This window comes from Candoia aspera, chromosome 2 (genome assembly GCF_035149785.1).
Source record: "Candoia aspera isolate rCanAsp1 chromosome 2, rCanAsp1.hap2, whole genome shotgun sequence".
Lineage (NCBI taxonomy): Eukaryota > Metazoa > Chordata > Lepidosauria > Squamata > Boidae > Candoia > Candoia aspera.
Genome location: NC_086154.1, coordinates 165482 through 183552, shown reverse-complemented (window position 1 = coordinate 183552; position 18071 = coordinate 165482). Strand labels below are relative to the sequence as shown.

The following is an 18071-nucleotide window of genomic DNA, read 5'->3' as shown; positions in this document are numbered from 1 at the left end:
CCTCCTCGCCTGCGCTTCCTCGGCGGCGCCGGAGCTTTCGGTTCCGTTTCCCGGCCCGGAAGCGAGTAGTGAAGAGGCGGCCCTCCCAGGGCGGGGCGGGAAACCATGTTGTATTTCCTAGAAGAGTTTTGTTGACTTTCTTACTCTTCCTCTCTCACAGGCCTTGATAGATAGCTGTGTGCATAGAAACAGGATAAGGGGCACATTCCAAGGATTCCAGACAATGCCTTCTCCAGAGGAAAGGCGTTGTTTAATAACGGTCAAGGCGCCCCAGCAAGGGTGGGTGGAAGTCCCTTATATGGAGTGATGTTAAGATGGAGGGAAGGAAGGAAGTGCCTAATACGGAATGAGGCTAAGGTGGAGGATGGGTAACGGAGTAAGGGGTGGTGTCCTAAAGGAGGAGTTGAATGGAATGTATATAATGGGGTCTAAGGAGGGGGTCCTGCGCAGCCACCCACTCAACAGCTTTTGCTGTCATTGTTTTGCTTCTGGGTGAAGAATAAAGAACTTTTATTTCATGCAACTGCCTGTTCCTTTGGTCCCAGCTCAGAAACGAACCTGGTAAGGAAATAAAAAAATTCTAAGACAAGGAACAGTGAAAAAGAGGAAAGTTCCATTTACTGTAAAATTAATTCAGTTCTTACATTCATTAAACCAAGTAGAAACATACTGCTTTTTTTATTTTAGACTATAAAGAGATTTCCAAAATGGGTTACAAGCACACATCTTGAATCTATTCCTTACTATCAGGAAAATAAACTTTTTTCCCTTCTATGTAATAAAATAATTATCGTTGCCAAGTTCCAGGCTTGAGAAAGTCAAAGTTCTGTAGAAAATATCAAATTCTGTAAGGAGCATAATTCAACATCACATTTACATTGTGAACTGCTGTTTTTTTCCCCAGAATTTTATGTTTGTTGTAACTTGAACCCAGACAGGATCTGTGGCTGGCCAAGGCCCAGCTGTGCCAACAGCTTTCCAGGTGGCTGGTTTTAACCAGTCAGTCCTTCACAGCCGCACCCGCCCAAGGCCTCTCCCCCGGGGCAGCGGGGAGGGCCCCAGTCCAGGCCCGGGCGAGGACCTAAGGCTGGGGGGGGGTGACCTCCAGAGGGGCCTCCCCAGATTTGCTTCGTCCCTTCCAGCCTTTGAGGCCCATTTCCTGGAGGGCCTTTGGGTCACCTGGCTTCTGGGCAGGAGTTGGGTGCATATTTTGCTGGGGATGCTTCAGTTATTGAGGTAAACTGCCACAGTCGCGAGACCTGGTGCGGTGTGTACACTCGAAACCTTGGTTGCAGCCTCCTGTGTGATTTCTGCTGAGCAAGGCAGGGTGGCTGGAAACAATCTTGCAACCACCCAGGGCTGCTTGTGGGGAGGGGGCTTCCCTCCTACGAGATCTGGACCCAGGGCCCCTCCCCTAAAGAGGCCTCGGCCAGGGTCCTGGGGGTGGCTGTGGAGGGCTTCCTCCAGGCAGGCCCTACCCCAGCAAAGAAAGTCCCCGGGACAGCTGGCAGCGAGGCTGCCCCTCAGCGAGCCCCTCCCCACTGCTGGCCAAGAGTGGCCTCCCTCCCTCCTGCCAGGGCCTGGCTAAAGAACAGGAACCTCAGCGGAAGGTAGTCAGGAGGGACCCTCCTCCGGTCAAAGGCCAGCTGGTTAACTTGACTCGGCTGAGAAAACAAAATCTCGGCTGAGCTTTCCCAATTGAGCAACAAATGCCCCTTTATTCTTGTTTCTAAAGGTTGCCCCACTGATAGAGCCAGTCCCCCCCATCAGTGCAAGAAAGAGTTCTGGAGGGGGGAGATTTGGGGGTGGCAGCAGTGCCAGGAGGGACCTGGGGCAAGGAACAGGGAGCCCCTTTGAGTAATGATTGCCTATCCTAAAACACCATCAGACTCATGAACAGGTTCATAAAGGTATCTGATTTATTAAAGAATAGTATGCAGGATCACAAAGAAAGCTGAGAATGATAAAAGCGCGCCAAATGCAAACTAAAAACCCTCGGTGCAAATGAGATCCCTCCCCCTGTAGAATCTTCCCAGGCTCACAATCCCAGGTGCTCCTAAAGGCTTCTGATGGTCTGCAGGAAACATCCTTGAACAGAGCACATAACCCAAACACATTCCATTGTAATGAATACAGATACAGAGCTTGGTACAAGGTTTCACAGCAGCTGCCTCCTAAACAGAAACGCGCGTCAGCGCCATGGCATGTGAAACGTTACGATGTACAGTGCACATTGAAACAGTGAACATGACACTTTGTTCCTCGGGAACCCCCAGGCCTTTTCCCCATTCCCAACGGACATGGCTAGGCAGGGCTGGGGGCAGTGGGACTCCCGGCTTCCCTCCGGCCCATGAGAGGTCAAGAATACCTGTCCCTCCGCTCCTTCCCACACCTCTAATGGCAAGTGGGCACGTTCTGGGCATATGGTGGCCCACAGGTGCCCCAAGGGCAGCGCCAGGGAGAAGCATGGCCAGCCTCCATTCAGCAGCCCTGCTCCCCTCAGGAGGGGGCCCCCTGTTCAGCCAGATGGAGACTGAAGGGATGGCTTTCTCGCCCAGCATATTTTGACCTGTGGGACTTACTTCCCTGAGAAGCAACAATGGGCACCAGCCTGGACAGCGTTCAAAGGGGCTTGGGGGGCAGACTCAGGAGCAGAAGGACTCCTACCTGGAGGGAGGGGCCACGGAGAGGTGGAGACCCCTGTCCCCTCCTGCTGGGTAGCCCTCTGCAAGCAGCCTGTGCCCAGGATGCTGGGTGGCAGAACCCCCCTGGCCAGTGATGTTTCCTGCAGCTTCTGGGAATTTATTTATTTATTTATTATGCTCAGGTTTGTATGGCCGCCCATGTCACGCAAGGCGACTCTGGGCGGCGTACAACAATTAAATAAAAACAGCAAATAAATAAAAAACAATTCTTATGGAAAGATAAAAGTAATTATTAAAATAAGAATATTATTGAATTTTTTAAAAGTATACCACCCCATGGAGACAGCCAGAATGTCAATCATAGTGGAGCCACCTAAGAATGTCTCCTGTTCCCAAAGACCCCCAGGCCTGACAACACAACCAGGTCTTGAGGGACCCCCTAAATGATAGCAGGGAAGGAGGAAGCCCAATTCCAAGGGGGAGAAGGTTCCACAAGGCTCGCCTCCTGGGACCCACCAAATGCCGGTCCCAGGTGAATAGAACCCATAACAGGCCTTCCCTGCCAGATCTAATGGGACGGGCTGATCTGCTGGGGAAAGGTGCTCCTGCAAGTAACCCAGCCCAAGCCATGTGGGGCGTTAAAGGTGACCACCAGCACCTTGAACTGGACCCGGAAGCAGACTGGCAGCCAATGCAGCTCATGGAGCAGAGGAACACCCATAACTGCCTGCGCTGGCTGAAGCTTCCAGATACTCTTCATACCCCATGTACAGGGCATTACAGAAATCCAGCTGGGAGGTGACTAGGGCATGAGCAGAGCCTTTTGATCCGGGAACAGGCACAGCTGGCACACAAGATGAAGCTGTGCAAAGGCCCTCCTGGCCACGACTGCCACCTGCTCTTTGAGGGTTACGGTTAGGGTTAACCCTAAAGTCATGAGTCTGGGAAGACCCCCAGGACAGCCCACTAACACTCTCCCCCCCGCCCTTGGCAGAGTCTGCCGTGAGGGCCGCTGGCCAGCCTCTCTTCTGTGCCCAAAGAGTCCCAGAAAAGACTAAATGTTGCAGGAGTGCCCAGCTCAGTTTGCGGAAACAACCTGCAAAAACCTCAGGGGCTCCCTGCCAGCTGGGTAACAGATATCAGAAGTGGCACACCGCCAGAGGCCAGGCAGGGCTCTCCTGGGTCCACCCAGCTAGAAACAGCCCTTCTTATCAGGTCAAGCAGCTACTGGGCAAAGCACCTGCCCCGGGTTCCACTCCACCTCACTCCAGGCCAGACTGGGCCTGTCGCGAGGCTCCCCAGCCCCACAGGGAGGGAGCAGCCAGCCCGTCCCCAGCCAAGATGGAGGGCTCAGAGACCCAGCCAGATGGAAGGCCACGATGGGCGGCCCTTCCGCGAGGGTGGTGCTTCTCTGCTGAATCTCTGAGGCAAAGACCCCCTCGGCATCACCGAGAGCAGAAAACCCACAAGCTGCAAGGGAAAGAGAAAAATACCTTGTTTTTTATGGAGAGAGGGGGGGGGGTGTCACGTGCAGCGCAGCAAAGACAGCAAGGAACGATCATGATTACCTGAGCAGAGCAGGAAGACAGGCTCCTTCGGGAATGATACATACCCATTTTGGCAGCAGCCAGGGAAGGAAGCTGATGAAAGAGGCTCCGGCAAACAAGGGAAATGAGGTGAAAAGATTTGTGTGGAAATAGAGCCCACAAGGAAACCCAGGAGGAGCATTCTAGAAATTTACATGGAAACAACAGCAGTACTGTATTTCAAGGCGCAGAATTGAAACCAGAATTGAAATCGATGCTGTGAATGTCAGTGCCTGGAGAAAGCAGATGAAAAGGGAGTGAAGGAGCGTGGGAACTCCGGAGACCGGTAAGGCTGCAGCTGCACCTCTGGGAAAATGCTAGCAGGGGGTGGCTGCAAAAGCTAGCTGGCTTGGAAAAACGCTCTTAGGAATCCCTGGAAGGGCGCGTGAGTGCCAAAGCTCCGGGACCTGGCCGAGTCCTTCTTTCTCCCCGTGGCCTCTTGTGCTGTCCAGGAGAGAAATTCCCCTCCCACCTCAGGTGCCTCTTACAAGGCCTCTTTCACCCTCAAAGTTCCTGCACATTTGACTCCTGCTTCTTCAGCAAAGAGCTGGGCCTCCACCCCAGGTCAAGGCCACTGCTGTGCTTCGCCCAGTTCCCTGACCAGGCCCACCCAGCCATTGGCAGGCCTCTCATCTCTTAGAGATGTGGGGCAACAGCATGCAAACAAACATCAACGTCCAGGGTGGACCAGATAGGCCATAGGTCCTCCATCTAGCCAGTGAGAAGACAAAAAGAAAACAAGGGAAGGGAAAGGGATTTTTGTCCTGGAGGGGAAGTGGGGACCAAGACAGGGAAGGGTCTTCCAGTTCCACGAAGGGGCTGGGCCAGGGGCCTCTGATGACCCCTGGCGGTGGGCAGCACAGTCTGGCGGGGCGGGGGCAGGCTCTCGAGGGAATCTGGGGCGCAGCCTGTCCCCCACCTCGTTAACAAGCATGTTCCGGGAGAGGATGCACGAGAGGGTGGCGGGCCGGGAGGGGATTCTGGCAAAGAGGCTCGAGTCTTTCTTGAGGCTGCCAAACGGCGGAGGGCCGCGGACGGCGCCTGCCCGGTCGCGCGCACAGCGGCAAGACCATCGCAGGCGCTCCGAGCAGGCAGGTCCGCAGCGGCCGCTCGGCCCAACCGCAGCCGGGCTGGGCTCGGAGCGAGCGCCGACTCCCTCCACAACAAGGTCCGTCTGCTTCTCGCGGCGCCGCGGCCGAGGGCTCAAGGCGAGGGAGCGACGCCCCCGCGGCCTCCCCGGCTTGGGCGGAGGGAGGGAGGTTGGGTGGCCGGCCGCCGGCGCGCTGTTGCCGCAGCTGCAGGCCACCTCCGGGGTGGCGCTCTCCCCGCCGGCCTGCAAGGGGCCGCCGCCGGGAAGGGGTGAGGGGGGGCCGGCGAGGCCGCTCCGCCCCATCCTCGCCGCGCAGCTGGGCGGAGGCCGGCAAGCCTCCAGCAAAGGACCTCCGTAGAGCGCAGGGGGCGAGCCCGGGGCTCAGCCGCCCTTTGTCCTCCGGCGGGCGGGCGGGCGGACTTGCGCGTGGGGCTGACGCCCCCCTCCTCCTCCTCTCTTCCAGGCCTCCCGTCGCCGGCGCCCATGGCTGCTGCGCCCCCTTGCCCGAAGCGCTGTCCGCGGCGCTCGGCCAGGCTGCTGGGGGGGCTCTTCTGCAGCCTGGCCGCCCTCTCGACGCTCACGTTCCTGGCCGGCGGCGGCCACGAGGAGCTGCTCTCCCGCTCGCTACCCTTGCTGCTGGCCGCCGGCGGGGGGCAGCAGCCCGTCGGCGCCCCACTCCTGCCCGCGGACGACGCCTTTCTGCTGGTGCCGCGGCCGGGCGCCTGCGCCCCGAGCGGCCCCTGGTTGCTGGTGCTGGTGGCCAGCGCGCCGGGGCACGTGGCGCAGCGGCAGGCGGTACGTCGCAGCTGGGGAGGGGCCCGGCGCGCGGCCGGGCGCAGCCTGTGGACCGTCTTCGGGCTGGGGATGCCCGGCGAGCCGGAGCAACAGGCGGCGCTGGAGCGCGAGGCGCGTGAGCACGGGGACCTGCTGCAGGCGCGCTTCGTGGACTCGTACGCCAACCTGACCCTGAAGACGCTGGCGCTGCTGGGCTGGGCCGCTGCCCGGTGTCCCGACGTCCGCTTCCTCGTCAAGGCCGACGACGACGTCTTCCTCAACCTGCCCGCCCTGGCGCGCCACCTGGGCCAGCTGGCCGGCCCGCCCGCCGCCTACCTGGGCCGCATCCACTGGCGCGTGCACCCCAGCAGGGACCCGCGCAGCCGCCACCACGTGCCCGCCTCGCTCTACCCGGAGCGCGCCTTCCCGCCGTACTGCAGCGGCACCGCCTACGTGCTCTCCGCCCCGGCAGCCGCCGCCGTGCTGGGCGCGGCCCGCCAGCTGCCGCTGCTGCCACTGGAGGACGCCTTCGTGGGCCTCTGCGCCCGCCGCGCCGGCATCGCCCCGCGCCACCTGGCGCACATGGCCGGGGCCGCCCGCTTCCCGCCCGACGCCTGCTGCTACCGGGAGGTGCTCTTCAGCGTGCACAGCGTGGCGCCCGCGCAGATGGTGGCCATGTGGGAGGCGGCGGAGCAGCCCTGCAGCGCCTGGCAGCGCGCCCTCGGACTGGCCCGCTGCAAGGCTCTGGCCTGGCTGGCGGCGCTGGCCCTGTGACCGCGGGCGGTGGGGGCAGCCGCCGGCCGGCCCGCTCGGTTCTGGACCTCCCGCCTGGCTGCGGAAGCGGGCGGGACGCGGCGGGCCTTGACCATCCCCTCCATCGCCGCTCGGGTGTGTCCGCCCAGCTGCTCCGTTGCTTGAGGGTCGAGTGAGAGGGAAGGAAGATGGCCGTCGGGGCGGTAGGAACTCCTGAGCACGCTACTGTTCGACTGCCCAGGAGCCAGGCTTCCCTCTCCAGACTGCGGGGCAAGGCTCAACCAGCCCGGGAGGGCGCGGTGTCCCCTTCTGTGAGTCCTCCGGCACGCAGGGGGATTTCCAGTCCCTCACGATGGCAGTTCAGCAGACGCATTTAACGACAGAGGAAGCGGCACCACTTGTACAGCTTGCGAACTTGGTTACCTTTGCGGGGGGGCAGGTAGGTGGTTATCAATCATCGATCAGGATGCTGTCCTCTCTCCCAGAGGGGGCTTGAAGCGGCCTGGTGGCATGGCTCTGACTTTTCACAACAGTGACAACCAACGAGGTGGAGGCTGCCCCAGAGCACTCCAGGGCTGTGCAAACCTATGGGTTGCCTGGCAGAGTCCCAGCCCTGGCAGTCCAGCAACGGGGGCCTGGCTGTCCTTGTAGCGAGTGGGCAAACCTGGCCATCACGCCAAGCCAGCATACGGAGCGGATCAGAGAGCTGTGACTCAGGGAGGGAGAGGAATGCTTGCGGCTGCCCAGTTCCGTCTGCGGGGGGGCGCTTGCAGCCCTTGGGGAAGGGAGAGCCCATGTAGCAGGACCCCCCCCCCAGTTGAGGATCTGACACATCACCAGAGATGGCTTTTGCCCCTCCCGTCCCCTCCCCTGCCTGCAGAAGGCTCAGCAACCTTGTCCAATGCCTGGGAATACTTTGGGGGTACTACTCTGGGCCCCTCAACTGGGGGGCTTTTATGCCCTCCAGGTGCCCCCATTCTTTGCCCACCGCAGAGGCCTCCAGAATGGGGGAAGCAGGGCCGCCACCTCTTTTGCGGCCCAGGGCTAGAGGGACTGCCTCGCAGGGTGCACTGCTCAAAGGATGAAGCCTCACACACAACACTGCAAATTACAGCAGTGCATTTACTCAACACTTGGAGCCCAAATAAACCCCACAAGAGTTTCAGGGAAGGTCCATGGACTGGCTGGCCCAGAAACTGGCCCAGCACAAAGTGACAGCTGGTGCCCAGAGCCATGCCCATTAAGGCAGCTTGGCAGGAGGGACCCCATTCAGATGATCCTCTTGTGCACTGCACAAGTGCCGGGGAGCCTGGCCAGCCTTCTTCACCCGCTATTTCCGGAACCGATCCAGCGCTGATCTGCAGGCTGCGGGGGCTCCAGCTTTGGAGGGTGCCAGCTGCGTCTCTGCCTTGGCAGCCAAGCTCTTCTGAATCAGGGCCTGTGAGGAGGGAGGTGGGAGGACACAAACAGCAACGGGTAAGGTCAGATCCGCCAGCAAGAATGCGGCCCCCCAGTGGATCAGCCTCTGACTCAGGGTGAGCTTTGCCTGACACGCTGAACCCAACAGGTGTCTTCAGGCAGCAGGCTATCCCCGTGGGCCAAACCGCGGCCGACTGAGTCACACCAATGTGGAGGGAGGGGCTGCTGGGGGTGGACTGTGCGTGAAGGGCTGGGAATGGGCCCCCCCAGATGGCCCAACCCAGCAGGAGACTGAGCTGCCTTCCCAGAGCAGGGGCTCCCAGGCTGAGCCGCGGGGCCCAGGAAGAGCAGAGGGGGCCCCAGAGTGCCGTGAGCCTGGCCAGGAGGGGGAAGGGGGCCAACCCGCTGCCTGACTTGCCCGCACAAGGGCCCTGCCTGCCCAGGGCCAGCAGGAAAGGAAGGGGCCATCTGACAAGTGTCCCCTTCCAGCCTCCGGAGCCAGGACCCAACCAACTAGGAACAATAATCAGTTAATAAGATTACCCACCCCTGAGTCAAATTTAATCACTTTCTTGTGCTCTGTCACACTAAAAATTAAAATGTGATGACCACTTTGGTGTCCACGTGTGGCTCAGCAGTGTTGGGGGGGGCCGTTGGGAGTTCTTGGGATCCAGCGAGAACTTTGCCATGGATGGAAGGAGCCAGGGCTGAGCCACGGGCAGGAGAGGAATGGGGGAACATCAGGAGCCTCACCCGCTGCTCCTCGGCCGCCACCTTCTTCCTTCGCTTCAGCCGCCCGCCTGCCGAGTCCCGGCCCTTCAGCCTCCGCTGGGGGAAGAAGGGCTCCTTGGCCTCGGGGTCGTAGCCCTGGAGGGAGGGGGGCATGGACTCAGTGCCCTCAAGCCTGAAGCCCGGCAGAGGTGTGTCTTGTGCTGTCCCACCCTCCCAGAGTGGCCAGAGGAACGCCATCGGTGCCCACCAGCTTGGGCACGTACCAGCCTCTCTGCACGCTCCTTCCGCTGTTGCTCCAGGGAAACGGCATCCACCCGGCCCAGCTGCCCAGGATCCAGGGAAATCAGCTCCGGTGGGATCTGTGGTGAAGAGCGGGCCGTGAGGAAAGGCAATGGGGGCTCTTGCTGCGCCCCGGAGCGTCCTCTGCGCCCCATGGCCTCAAGGGCCAGCTTGCGGGCCAGGGACAGAAGCCCAGGCCCCGGCTCAATCCAGATGCAGACGGGGTGATGGGCACAGCCAGGACGACTGAGGGCATGGGCTCCACCCTGGCGGCAGGGAGTCCCTGGGCACTCACCTTCTCCAGGAGTGCTTTAACCTCCCACTCCTGCCGCTGCTTCTGGCCCCTGAAGGGGTTGTTCTCCAAGGTGTCGAAGTTCGGCTCCCCAGCACCTGTGACGCAAGCGGGTGGTTGGTGCGGGTGGGCTGCAGGCAGCTCCTCTGCCAAAATGTGGCGACCCACCCTCCCCTCACGACTGCGGGGCAATCAGCCACTGCCCCCTTACCTGGGACGAGGAGGCTGGCAAAGCCCTGCTCGTGCCCCACACCCAGCACGTCCTCAAAGGGGCAGAAGCGCAGGCCGTGGGAGGGGCCAGGCAGCACATGGCACACGTAGGGCTTCTGGGGTGGGCAGGCTGAGACATCCTTGTACACCTGGGGAAGAGGCAGCGTCTCACAAGGGAAGGGCTTCAGGGCCGAGTCGTAGCCCTCAGCTGAGGGGAGGGCCGCCCGGGACTGAGGCTCGGCTGACAGATGCATCACTCACCTGGACCACTTCCTGGCAGGCGGCCCCCAGAAGTCCCTGCTGGCTGAAATCCAGCAGCCCAGCCCCGCAGGGCAGCAGCAAAGAGTGGAGGCGCCGGTACGCCCGGAGATCATAGATGTGCAGCTTGTGATCCAGTCCTGAGGTGGCCATGTAGCTGTGAGAAGGGAGGGCCTGTTATGCACTCAGAGCCTGGCTCCGTGCCCATGTCCGCCCCCCAGGCCTCCTGTCTGCTCACCTCCCAGAGGTGTCGACTGCCACAGCCCTCACGGCCCCCTGGTGGCACAGCATTCGGACCAGCGGGGCCTTGGCACTGGGGCTCCAGAGCGTCACTGTTCCTGCAGTGGGAGGCGAGGGAGAAGTGTCGGTAGGGGCGCCCCAGGCAGGGGCGAGCAGATGCCACCAGAAGCCCGCCTGACTCACCGTTGCTGTGTCCCAGGTGGATGATGGCATTGGAGGGGTTCTGGGCCATCACCATCAGCCGGCCTCCCTTAGTGCAGATGGTGGCCACCTCCTTCCCCACTGAGATGTCTAGGTACTGCAGGAACCCTGTCTCGCTCTGGGGGTTAGAGAAACAGTTCTGGGGTGTGGAGAAAAGTGCCCCCCACCTATGCCAGGCTTCTAAATCTTGGTGCTTTCCTGCCCAGCTGGTCTCGGATGATGGCTAAGGACTCTGGAGTTGATCCAAAGCTGCCAGAGAATCTGGGCAGATACCAAAGCAGTGGATTTCCTAGGTTGGCAAGGGGTCAGTATAGATGACCGTGGGGGCTCCCCCCCAACCCTGGGAGTCTGTGTTCAGGAAAGAGATACATGGCCGCATTTCTGGTGCTGTGCGTGGGCTTCTCTTGTAAGCTAAACGCAACCGAGCGTGAAACAGAAATGGTAAAAATGCCATCCCAATGGGCCGGCCGTGGAATCAGAGAAATGTGGGGGAGGACTTCTGCTGGGGCCACAGCACAGAAACTCCCCCCTTTGACCCTGCTGGGCACCCACTTTGGAGGGGCAGCCTGACCTGTGGGGGCCCAACAGCTGCCCGGGGCTCCCGCTCACCGCTGTGGCCAGCAGGAAGTGGTACGGGAGGAACTCCATTCGCCGGATGCGGTGGAAGCGCTTCAGGCAGTTCAGCTCCACCCCTTGGTTGTCGTAAACGTACAGCCACTTGCGCTGGGCCACGGCGAACATGGTCTCAGTGTGCAGCCACCTGCAACGCACAAGGCAGAACACGTGCAGGGGGCCCGCCTGCCCCAGAAGCACACTGGGCGAGTTCCCTGGCCACTCACCTGCCACTCCTTTGTGGGGGGGGGGGTGAGCAAGGACGGGAGCCCCAGCCAAATGCAAGCCCTCCGTTGTGGTTTGCAACTCCCACAAGTTGCAACTCTTGTGAACTTCCAGCTGTCGCAGCAGAACCATGCTGAGGGGGGAACTTGTTGGCAGGGCCCGGCCGCCGATTACAGCCCCCGCTGGTTGGAGAAACCCTGGGACCCCTTCCTCCGTCCCTCCCGTTCCCACCCCAGGGGCGCCGTTGCTGGCACTCACGTGAGGTCCATGACGGTCTCCATAACGTTGATCTCGCACATCAAGGACTTCGTGTGCCAGTCCAGAGCCGCCACGTGGCCCCGGCGCCCCCCCAGAAGGAGATGCCTGAGGGTAGAAGCACACGTGGGGATGAGGGGGATCGTCTATTGGAGGCAACTCCACCCTCCTGCTCCGAGACCCCTGCAAAGCCACCACAGCCACTCACCTGCCGCTCCGCGTGTAGCTCAGCCGGTAGGGGCCAAAACGGTCCAGCTGCAACTCGAAGTGCTGCGAGACGAAGAAAGACATGGTGATGAAGTCGGGGGCCCCACCTCACCTCCCCGACAAAGAACCACCAGCCAGCCCACCACACTCCAGAGCGCCCCTCCACCTTGGCGCTTGCTGCAAGGTCCACTGCGGCAGCAATATCAGCCTGCATGATGGTGCAGGTGTCCTCATCCTCATCCCCTTCCAGAAACCTGGAGTAGGGAGGAGAGATAGGGAGGATTAACATTGCACCCCAGCCCTCCTTTTCCACTGTCGAGAAAGCAACGCAAGGGCAAGATCCATTAAAAATTAGCAAACGCAATAAAACCCTCAACAAAAACGAAATTCAGTTTTCAAGGCCATTTTAAAAGATGTCCCAATCTTGAACTACAATTTCAAGCCAGTCAGAAGGGATCGGCTGGACCCAAACTGGATCCACACACAAGCAGACAAGCTCTTTACCCCACATTCGTCCCCATCCTATGCAAAGACAACACCCACTTGAAGGTAATTCACACACAGTAAGAACAGCCACAACACTGGCGTGGCATTAAATCCAAAGCCATTTGTGAAATGCCAGTTCAAATGCCAAAACAAGCATTTCGAAACATTTAGAAATGCTCACCCTACTCTAACTGGCATTTCATGATGTCTTTTGATTTTTCCTGCGTGTGGCAGCACCTCATGCTGGACGGTGGCCTCTTCTGGCTGCTCACTTAGAAGCCTCCTTGCAATACACAACTGGAGTAGAGGAACAGCAGAATCCACCCCGAGGAACAGGAGCAACTCGGCTAAGTCCAGAGAGGATAAAGCACCTCCAGGAAACCCAAGCAACCTTCATCCCCTTGAGCAGAAGCAGCCTTTTGTTGGACTTTGTGAAGGAAGGCCCAGGGTGGAAGCGAGAGGCCTCCACAAAATCTTCAGGACCCCACACGCAAGATGGCAGAAAAGTTCATTTCCAAAATGCAGCTTGTGGAACTCTGCCACAGGATACGGCATTCAGCCTGGAATGGCCTTCCTCCAACTGACTTGCTCCGAGGGGCAAACAGGGTAATTGTTGGGGAGACACTGAGGCCTGACCGGGGGGGGGGGGGAGACAAGGGCAGCTTTGCCTCTTCTTGAGCTGGAGGGATGCAGGATCAAAGCAGGCGACCCCCAGCGGGTCACGGGGCAGAACAGCTGTTTCAGGAAGCAGCTGCCCAGAACTAGCCAGGATTCGGAGAGTTGCGGGCACTGAGAGCCACTCAAGACAGATCGAAAGGCCTCCCATGGCAGGATGCCAGGAGCCCACATTCCCAGGCTTCTGCACGGAGACATTTTGATTAGCAACACCGAATAATCAGGCTGATAGCAAATGCCGTAGCCTGGCATCAAACCAGTACATGATCTCCTTGACCAGCCCCCGAAGGAGAGCAGAAAGAACACGGAGGCTGTGCTGATGTGCGTTTTCCACACCTTTCACGTGCTCCGCCTTTATAGGCTTTTACAGCTCTAAATTTCAAATAATACAGGAAGAACAAGAGGCTCTGTCCTTGTCTTTATTGATCCTTCAATTTGCTGGATAGGGCGTGAAGCATTTTCAGGAGGATTTATTACCTTTCCATCAACAAATCTTGGGATATCGACCTGAAACATGCTAGAAATTTATACTTTCTGTCAGGGCAAAACCTGCATTGCCCCCCCCTCCCCAGTCCCCACTTTTGTTGACAGTTGCATGGATTTTTTAAAAGTTGTAGAGAGCAGCTGCAACGAGGGTCAATGCCCAGCATTTCCCCACCCGAGCCAGTAAACGTAGGGTGAGTTACAGCTTCGTGATTTGCCAAAAGCAGTTGATGTGTTGATACCAATCAGACAGGGTGAAAAAACCAGAGTTTTGCAACATCGTCCCTGGGGGTCTACAAGGAATATTGCAGTAAATGCCACGTGTGCGGCTCTGTCCTTCCAGCTCTCCGAGAGAGCCCATCACAGGAGCAACACACTCAGCCCCAACTCTGCCCATTATTGGTCTCTTCCGAAAGGCCCCCAAGCCCTCTGGGGACCATCTGGGAGGCAGGGGGAGGGGGGGCAGAGAGAAGCTCCCGAGCTAAAACACCACCAGCAGCTGCTGCTCTTCCAGCTGGCTCGGCCAGTGTGAAGAGGCGCATGCCCTGCCTGTGGAGCAGCCCTTTCCTGCAAGAGCAATGGGAATCAAGGTGACAGAAGATAAGAAGCCTCTTGCAGAGGCCCAGAAATTGGGGCACCGTGGAGGGTAGAGGGAATCGTTTCAGATTTTTATATTTCAAAGTCTTTTGCAGGGGCTGCCCCAGTGAGAAAGTCTGCAGGCTGGCACATTCTGCTGGTCTTATTTCTCCAAAGCAGCCCTGGCCTCCAACGCTTCTCCATCCAGAACAACTACAGGTCACGAAGGAAGCAGCTGAGGGAGAGCAAAATCCCTTTGGGCCACCGTGGGGGCTCCTGCGGTCCCAGAAGGGAGACAGAGGAGGGCCTGGGAGACTACAGATCGACCATCTTCATCTCTGTTCTGGGCAGGTGTCCAACAGATGACTACAGGTTTGTGAGCCTTTGGATGGGAGGCCACAAGGAATGGCACCAGTGTGGGCTTGTAGCAAAGGAACTGCGCCTGAGTAGCCCCTCCCCTTCGCTGAAAGAGTTACCAGCTTAGCAGATCAGGCAACCGTACTCAGAGCTCAAGAAAGCCTCAGACAGATTCCCTTAATAGAAGGGTAAAACATGGGGCAGATGATGCCACCCGCAGATGGGTGTGCAGTTGTCTGAATGGCAGCATGGAAAGAGGGTTCGCTGATGGCCCCACGTCCCCGGGGCAATGTCCAGGCCACGAGGGAGATGTGAGGACACTCATCAAGCATGCAGGTGGGGCAAGGCTGGGGGGTGGTCGATCATCAGACAAATGGAAGAAAATCCAAGGTGCAGAGCAGCGGGCGGAAGGGAATAAGATGGAATTTTACAGGGAGAAACACAAAGTCCTGCACCTGAGTAGGGAAAATAAAAGGCACAAGCGATGGCTTCGCAGCTGTACAGATGCCCTTGTCAAACAGGAGCCAGCAGCAAGGTGCAGCTGCTAAAAAGGCAGATGGTACCTTGGGGAAGGGAGGCCCCGATCAGGGGAAGGGACCATTCCCACTACCCTATCCTGCTCAGACCCACCCCCCTTGAGGACGAAGTCCAGTTCTGGGCACCACCGCTCAGAAAGGACAGAGTGGAGCATTCAGAGGAGCGGCCCCCCAAAAGATGCAGCTGGAAGACCTTCAGGAGCAGACGTCAAAGGGTCTGGGGAGGGTTAGCTTACAGAACAGACCCCCGAATGCCACGCAGGAGCCTTTTCAATCTCCACAGGCAGCCACCCAAAGGGGAGCGGACTTGCTCCCTCCCACCCCGGAGCGCAGGACCAGGAGCCACGAGGGAGCCGGTCCATACCGGCCGGCGGAACAGCCTGCCACAGGGCTGGTTCTCCCCCGCAGTCCGTTCACAGCAGCGGGTTGGCGGACGAGCAAGGAAAGGCAATTTCGCCTGCCCTGGGAAGACCCCGATCGGGGGCCTGGGCCTCGGGAGCAGGGCCCAACTCTGACCGCAGAGGAGGGCACTCACCCGGGTTCCTCCAGCAGCAGTAACTCCATCCGGGCCGCCTGGCGAGCCGCGGCTTGGGCCTTCTCCTCCTGCGAGGCCAGCCGTTGCTTCAGCCGCTTGCTGGACACGGCCTCCTGCGGGACACGGCGGCGTCAGAAGGGCGCGCGGGGAGCAGAGGCGCGGGGCAGCCCAGGGGCGGGCGGGCGAGCGGGCGGGCGGGCTCACCAGCTGATGCGGGGGTCCGCGCTGGAACTTCTGCACTCGCTCCGCGGGGACGGGGACGGCGGCTCCGGGGAAGGGGTCCGCTTTCTGCAGGGGGAGAGCAGAGGGGGCGTGGGGAGCTTGCCCGGGATGCCCGCCCGCCCGCCCGCCGGCCGGCCGGCCGGCCGGCCGCTCCTTACCCCCGAGATCTGCCCCTCGCCGCCCGGCTCCGTCCTCCTCGGCCGCCGGGCCTTCTTGGTCTCCGGATGGGCCGCTCGCTGGCCCTCGGCTGCGCCCGGCTCCCCCTCCCAGTAGCGCTGGGGCCGCCTGCCCTGGGGGGGGAAGAGGGAGAGGGGAGGGCAGCGGGGCTCCGGGGACGATGGGCGCGGGGCCCCACCGCCGGCACCAGCGGGGAGGGCACCCGAAGGGGCGGCTGCGGGTCTCCCCCCGACGAGGCGCCCCTCCTCCAGCGCGGGCGGGCGGGACCAGGGCCTCACCTTCTTCCTCGCGGCGGCGGCGGCGGCCGCCCCCCCGGCCCGCTCCATCGCGGCCGCTTCACCCCTCTCCCCCGCCCTCGCCGCTGCCTCGCCCGCTCGCTCAGCCGCTGCCCCACGTGGAGCCGCCGCCGCTTCCGGACCGCACTCAGGACGCAGCGCGAGCTTCGCTCTCATCCAATCGGCGCGCAGAGAGGCCGCCCGGAAACGACGCGACAGGAGGCGGGGCGGGCAGCCGCCATTTGCGAAGCGGGAGGAAACAGCTGCGGCCATTTTGGGAGAGGGCACGGCGGGCCGCCAGGGTGCCCTCGTTTGCCGGAATTAATTTCAACGCGTAAAATGGCTTCTCGGGGGAAGAAGCGCAACTCGCGAGTAACTGCCAAATCGCGTTATGCGGTTTCCAGCCACGACTCCTCAACTTAGCCTACACTGCAATATTGTGGCGAGGATAAAATAAGGAGGATCTGACGGGTAGAAGAAAAGAACAACAATCCTAACCACGGATGCCCCGACTTAAGATGGCTGCAGCCTCCCCCGCCCTTCCTTAAGATGGCTTCCATGGGCGGGGCTTCCCGAGGGAGGCTGGTTCCTGTGGGCTCCGCCTCCTTTTGAAAACAGGCTTTTGTTGTCATGTGAGGCCCTGAGGAATTCTGTGAGTTTGTTTATTTATCAAATTTGTCACCGCCCATCTACTCTCACCAGAGGGACTCTGGGCGGTTTACAACAATAATCAGGAAAACAATAAATATACATATTCATATGTATATCTTCAGCAAAGGATCGTTACCTTGTCGAGGTGCTGGAGCTTGAGCACCTCAATGATGCCATGAGCTAAACCATGAAGGGCCACCCAAGACGGGAAGGTCATGACAGAGAGGTCAGACTAAATGCGATCCCTGGGGAAGGTAATGGCAACCCACCCCAGTATTCTTGCCGTGAAAACTAAATGGATCAGTACAACCAGAGATATGTTGGTATACCATCGGAAGATGAGACCCCCATGTCGGAAGATGGTCAAAATGCTACTGGGGAGGAACAGAGGATGAGTTCAACTAGCCCCAGACGTGATGACGCAGCTAGCTCAAAGCCGAAAGGACGGCTAGCGGCCGACGGTGCTGGTGGTGAACGGCGAATCTGATGTTCTAAGGATCAACACGCCATTGGAACCTGGAATGTAAGATCTATGAGCCAGGGCAAATTGGATGTGGTTATTGGTGAGATGTCAAGATTAAAGATAGACATTTTGGGCATCAGTGAACTGAAATGGACTGGAATGGGCCAGTTCACATCAAATGACCACCAGATCTACTACTGTGGACAAGAGGACCACAGAAGAAATGGAGTAGCCTTCATAATTAATAGTAAAGTGGCTAAAGCAGTGCTTGGATACAATCCAAAAAACGACAGAATGATCTCAATTTGAATTCAGGGCAAGCCATCTAACATCACAGTGATCCAAATATACGCCCCAACCACAAATGCTGAAGAAGCTGAAGTAGAGCAGTTCTATGAGGATCTGCAGCACCTACTGGACAACACGCCTAAAAGAGATGTTATTTTCATCACGGGAGACTGGAATGCTAAGGTGGGCAGTCAAATGACACCTGGAATTACAGGCAAGCATGGCCTGGGAGAACAAAACGAAGCAGGACATAGGCTGATAGAATTTTGCCAAGACAACTCAATGTGCATAACAAACGCTCTCTTCCAGCAACCTAAGAGAGGGCTTTATACATGGACTTCCCCAGATGGACAACACCGAAATCAGATTGACTACATCCTTTGCAGCCAAAGGTGGCGGACATCTATACAGTCGGTAAAAACAAGACCTGGAGCTGACTGTAGTTCCGATCATGAACAATAATATATATTGTTGTTTATTCATTTAGTCGCTTCCGACTCTTCATGACTTCATGGACCAGCCCACGCCAGAGCTTCCTGTTGGTCGCCAACACCCCCAGCTCCACCAGG

General features: G+C 59.1%; 2 protein-coding genes across 2 annotated transcripts; one reads left to right on the top strand and one right to left on the bottom strand.

Moving 5' to 3' along the window:
* Positions 1 to 5491: 5491 nt before the first annotated feature.
* Positions 5492 to 6950, top strand: LOC134488867 (beta-1,3-galactosyltransferase 4-like). The gene has a single exon (XM_063291200.1). The coding sequence runs from the start codon at positions 5805 to 5807 to the stop codon at positions 6867 to 6869; it is 1065 nt and encodes a 354-aa protein (XP_063147270.1). The 5' UTR covers positions 5492 to 5804; the 3' UTR covers positions 6870 to 6950.
* A 1000-nt stretch (positions 6951 to 7950) lies between these two features.
* Positions 7951 to 16388, bottom strand: LOC134488866 (WD repeat-containing protein 46-like). The gene is made up of 16 exons (XM_063291199.1): positions 16104 to 16388; positions 15807 to 15938; positions 15631 to 15714; positions 15427 to 15539; positions 11945 to 12032; positions 11780 to 11841; positions 11575 to 11679; positions 11089 to 11239; positions 10462 to 10597; positions 10277 to 10376; positions 10042 to 10195; positions 9782 to 9929; positions 9574 to 9668; positions 9263 to 9358; positions 9021 to 9134; positions 7951 to 8286 (listed from the first exon to the last, which is right to left on the bottom strand). The coding sequence occupies exons 1-16, from the start codon at positions 16371 to 16373 to the stop codon at positions 8179 to 8181; spliced, it is 1956 nt and encodes a 651-aa protein (XP_063147269.1). The 5' UTR covers positions 16374 to 16388; the 3' UTR covers positions 7951 to 8178.
* Between the last annotated feature and the right edge of the window lie 1683 nt (positions 16389 to 18071).

Bases quoted from the DNA above. Each gene is read 5' to 3' on its own strand.
- LOC134488867 (XM_063291200.1), top strand. From the start codon at position 5,805: ATGGCTGCTGCGCCCCCTTGCCCGAAGCGCTGTCCGCGGCGCTCGGCC.
- LOC134488866 (XM_063291199.1), bottom strand. From the start codon at position 16,373: ATGGCCGCAGCTGTTTCCTCCCGCTTCGCAAATGGCGGCTGCCCGCCC. The intron at 15,540-15,630 runs GTGAGCCCGCCC...CGTGTCCCGCAG, and splicing joins GCGGACCCCCGCATCAGCTG to GAGGCCGTGTCCAGCAAGCG. The intron at 10,196-10,276 runs GTGAGCAGACAG...CCCTTCTCACAG, and splicing joins GCAGTCGACACCTCTGGGAG to CTACATGGCCACCTCAGGAC.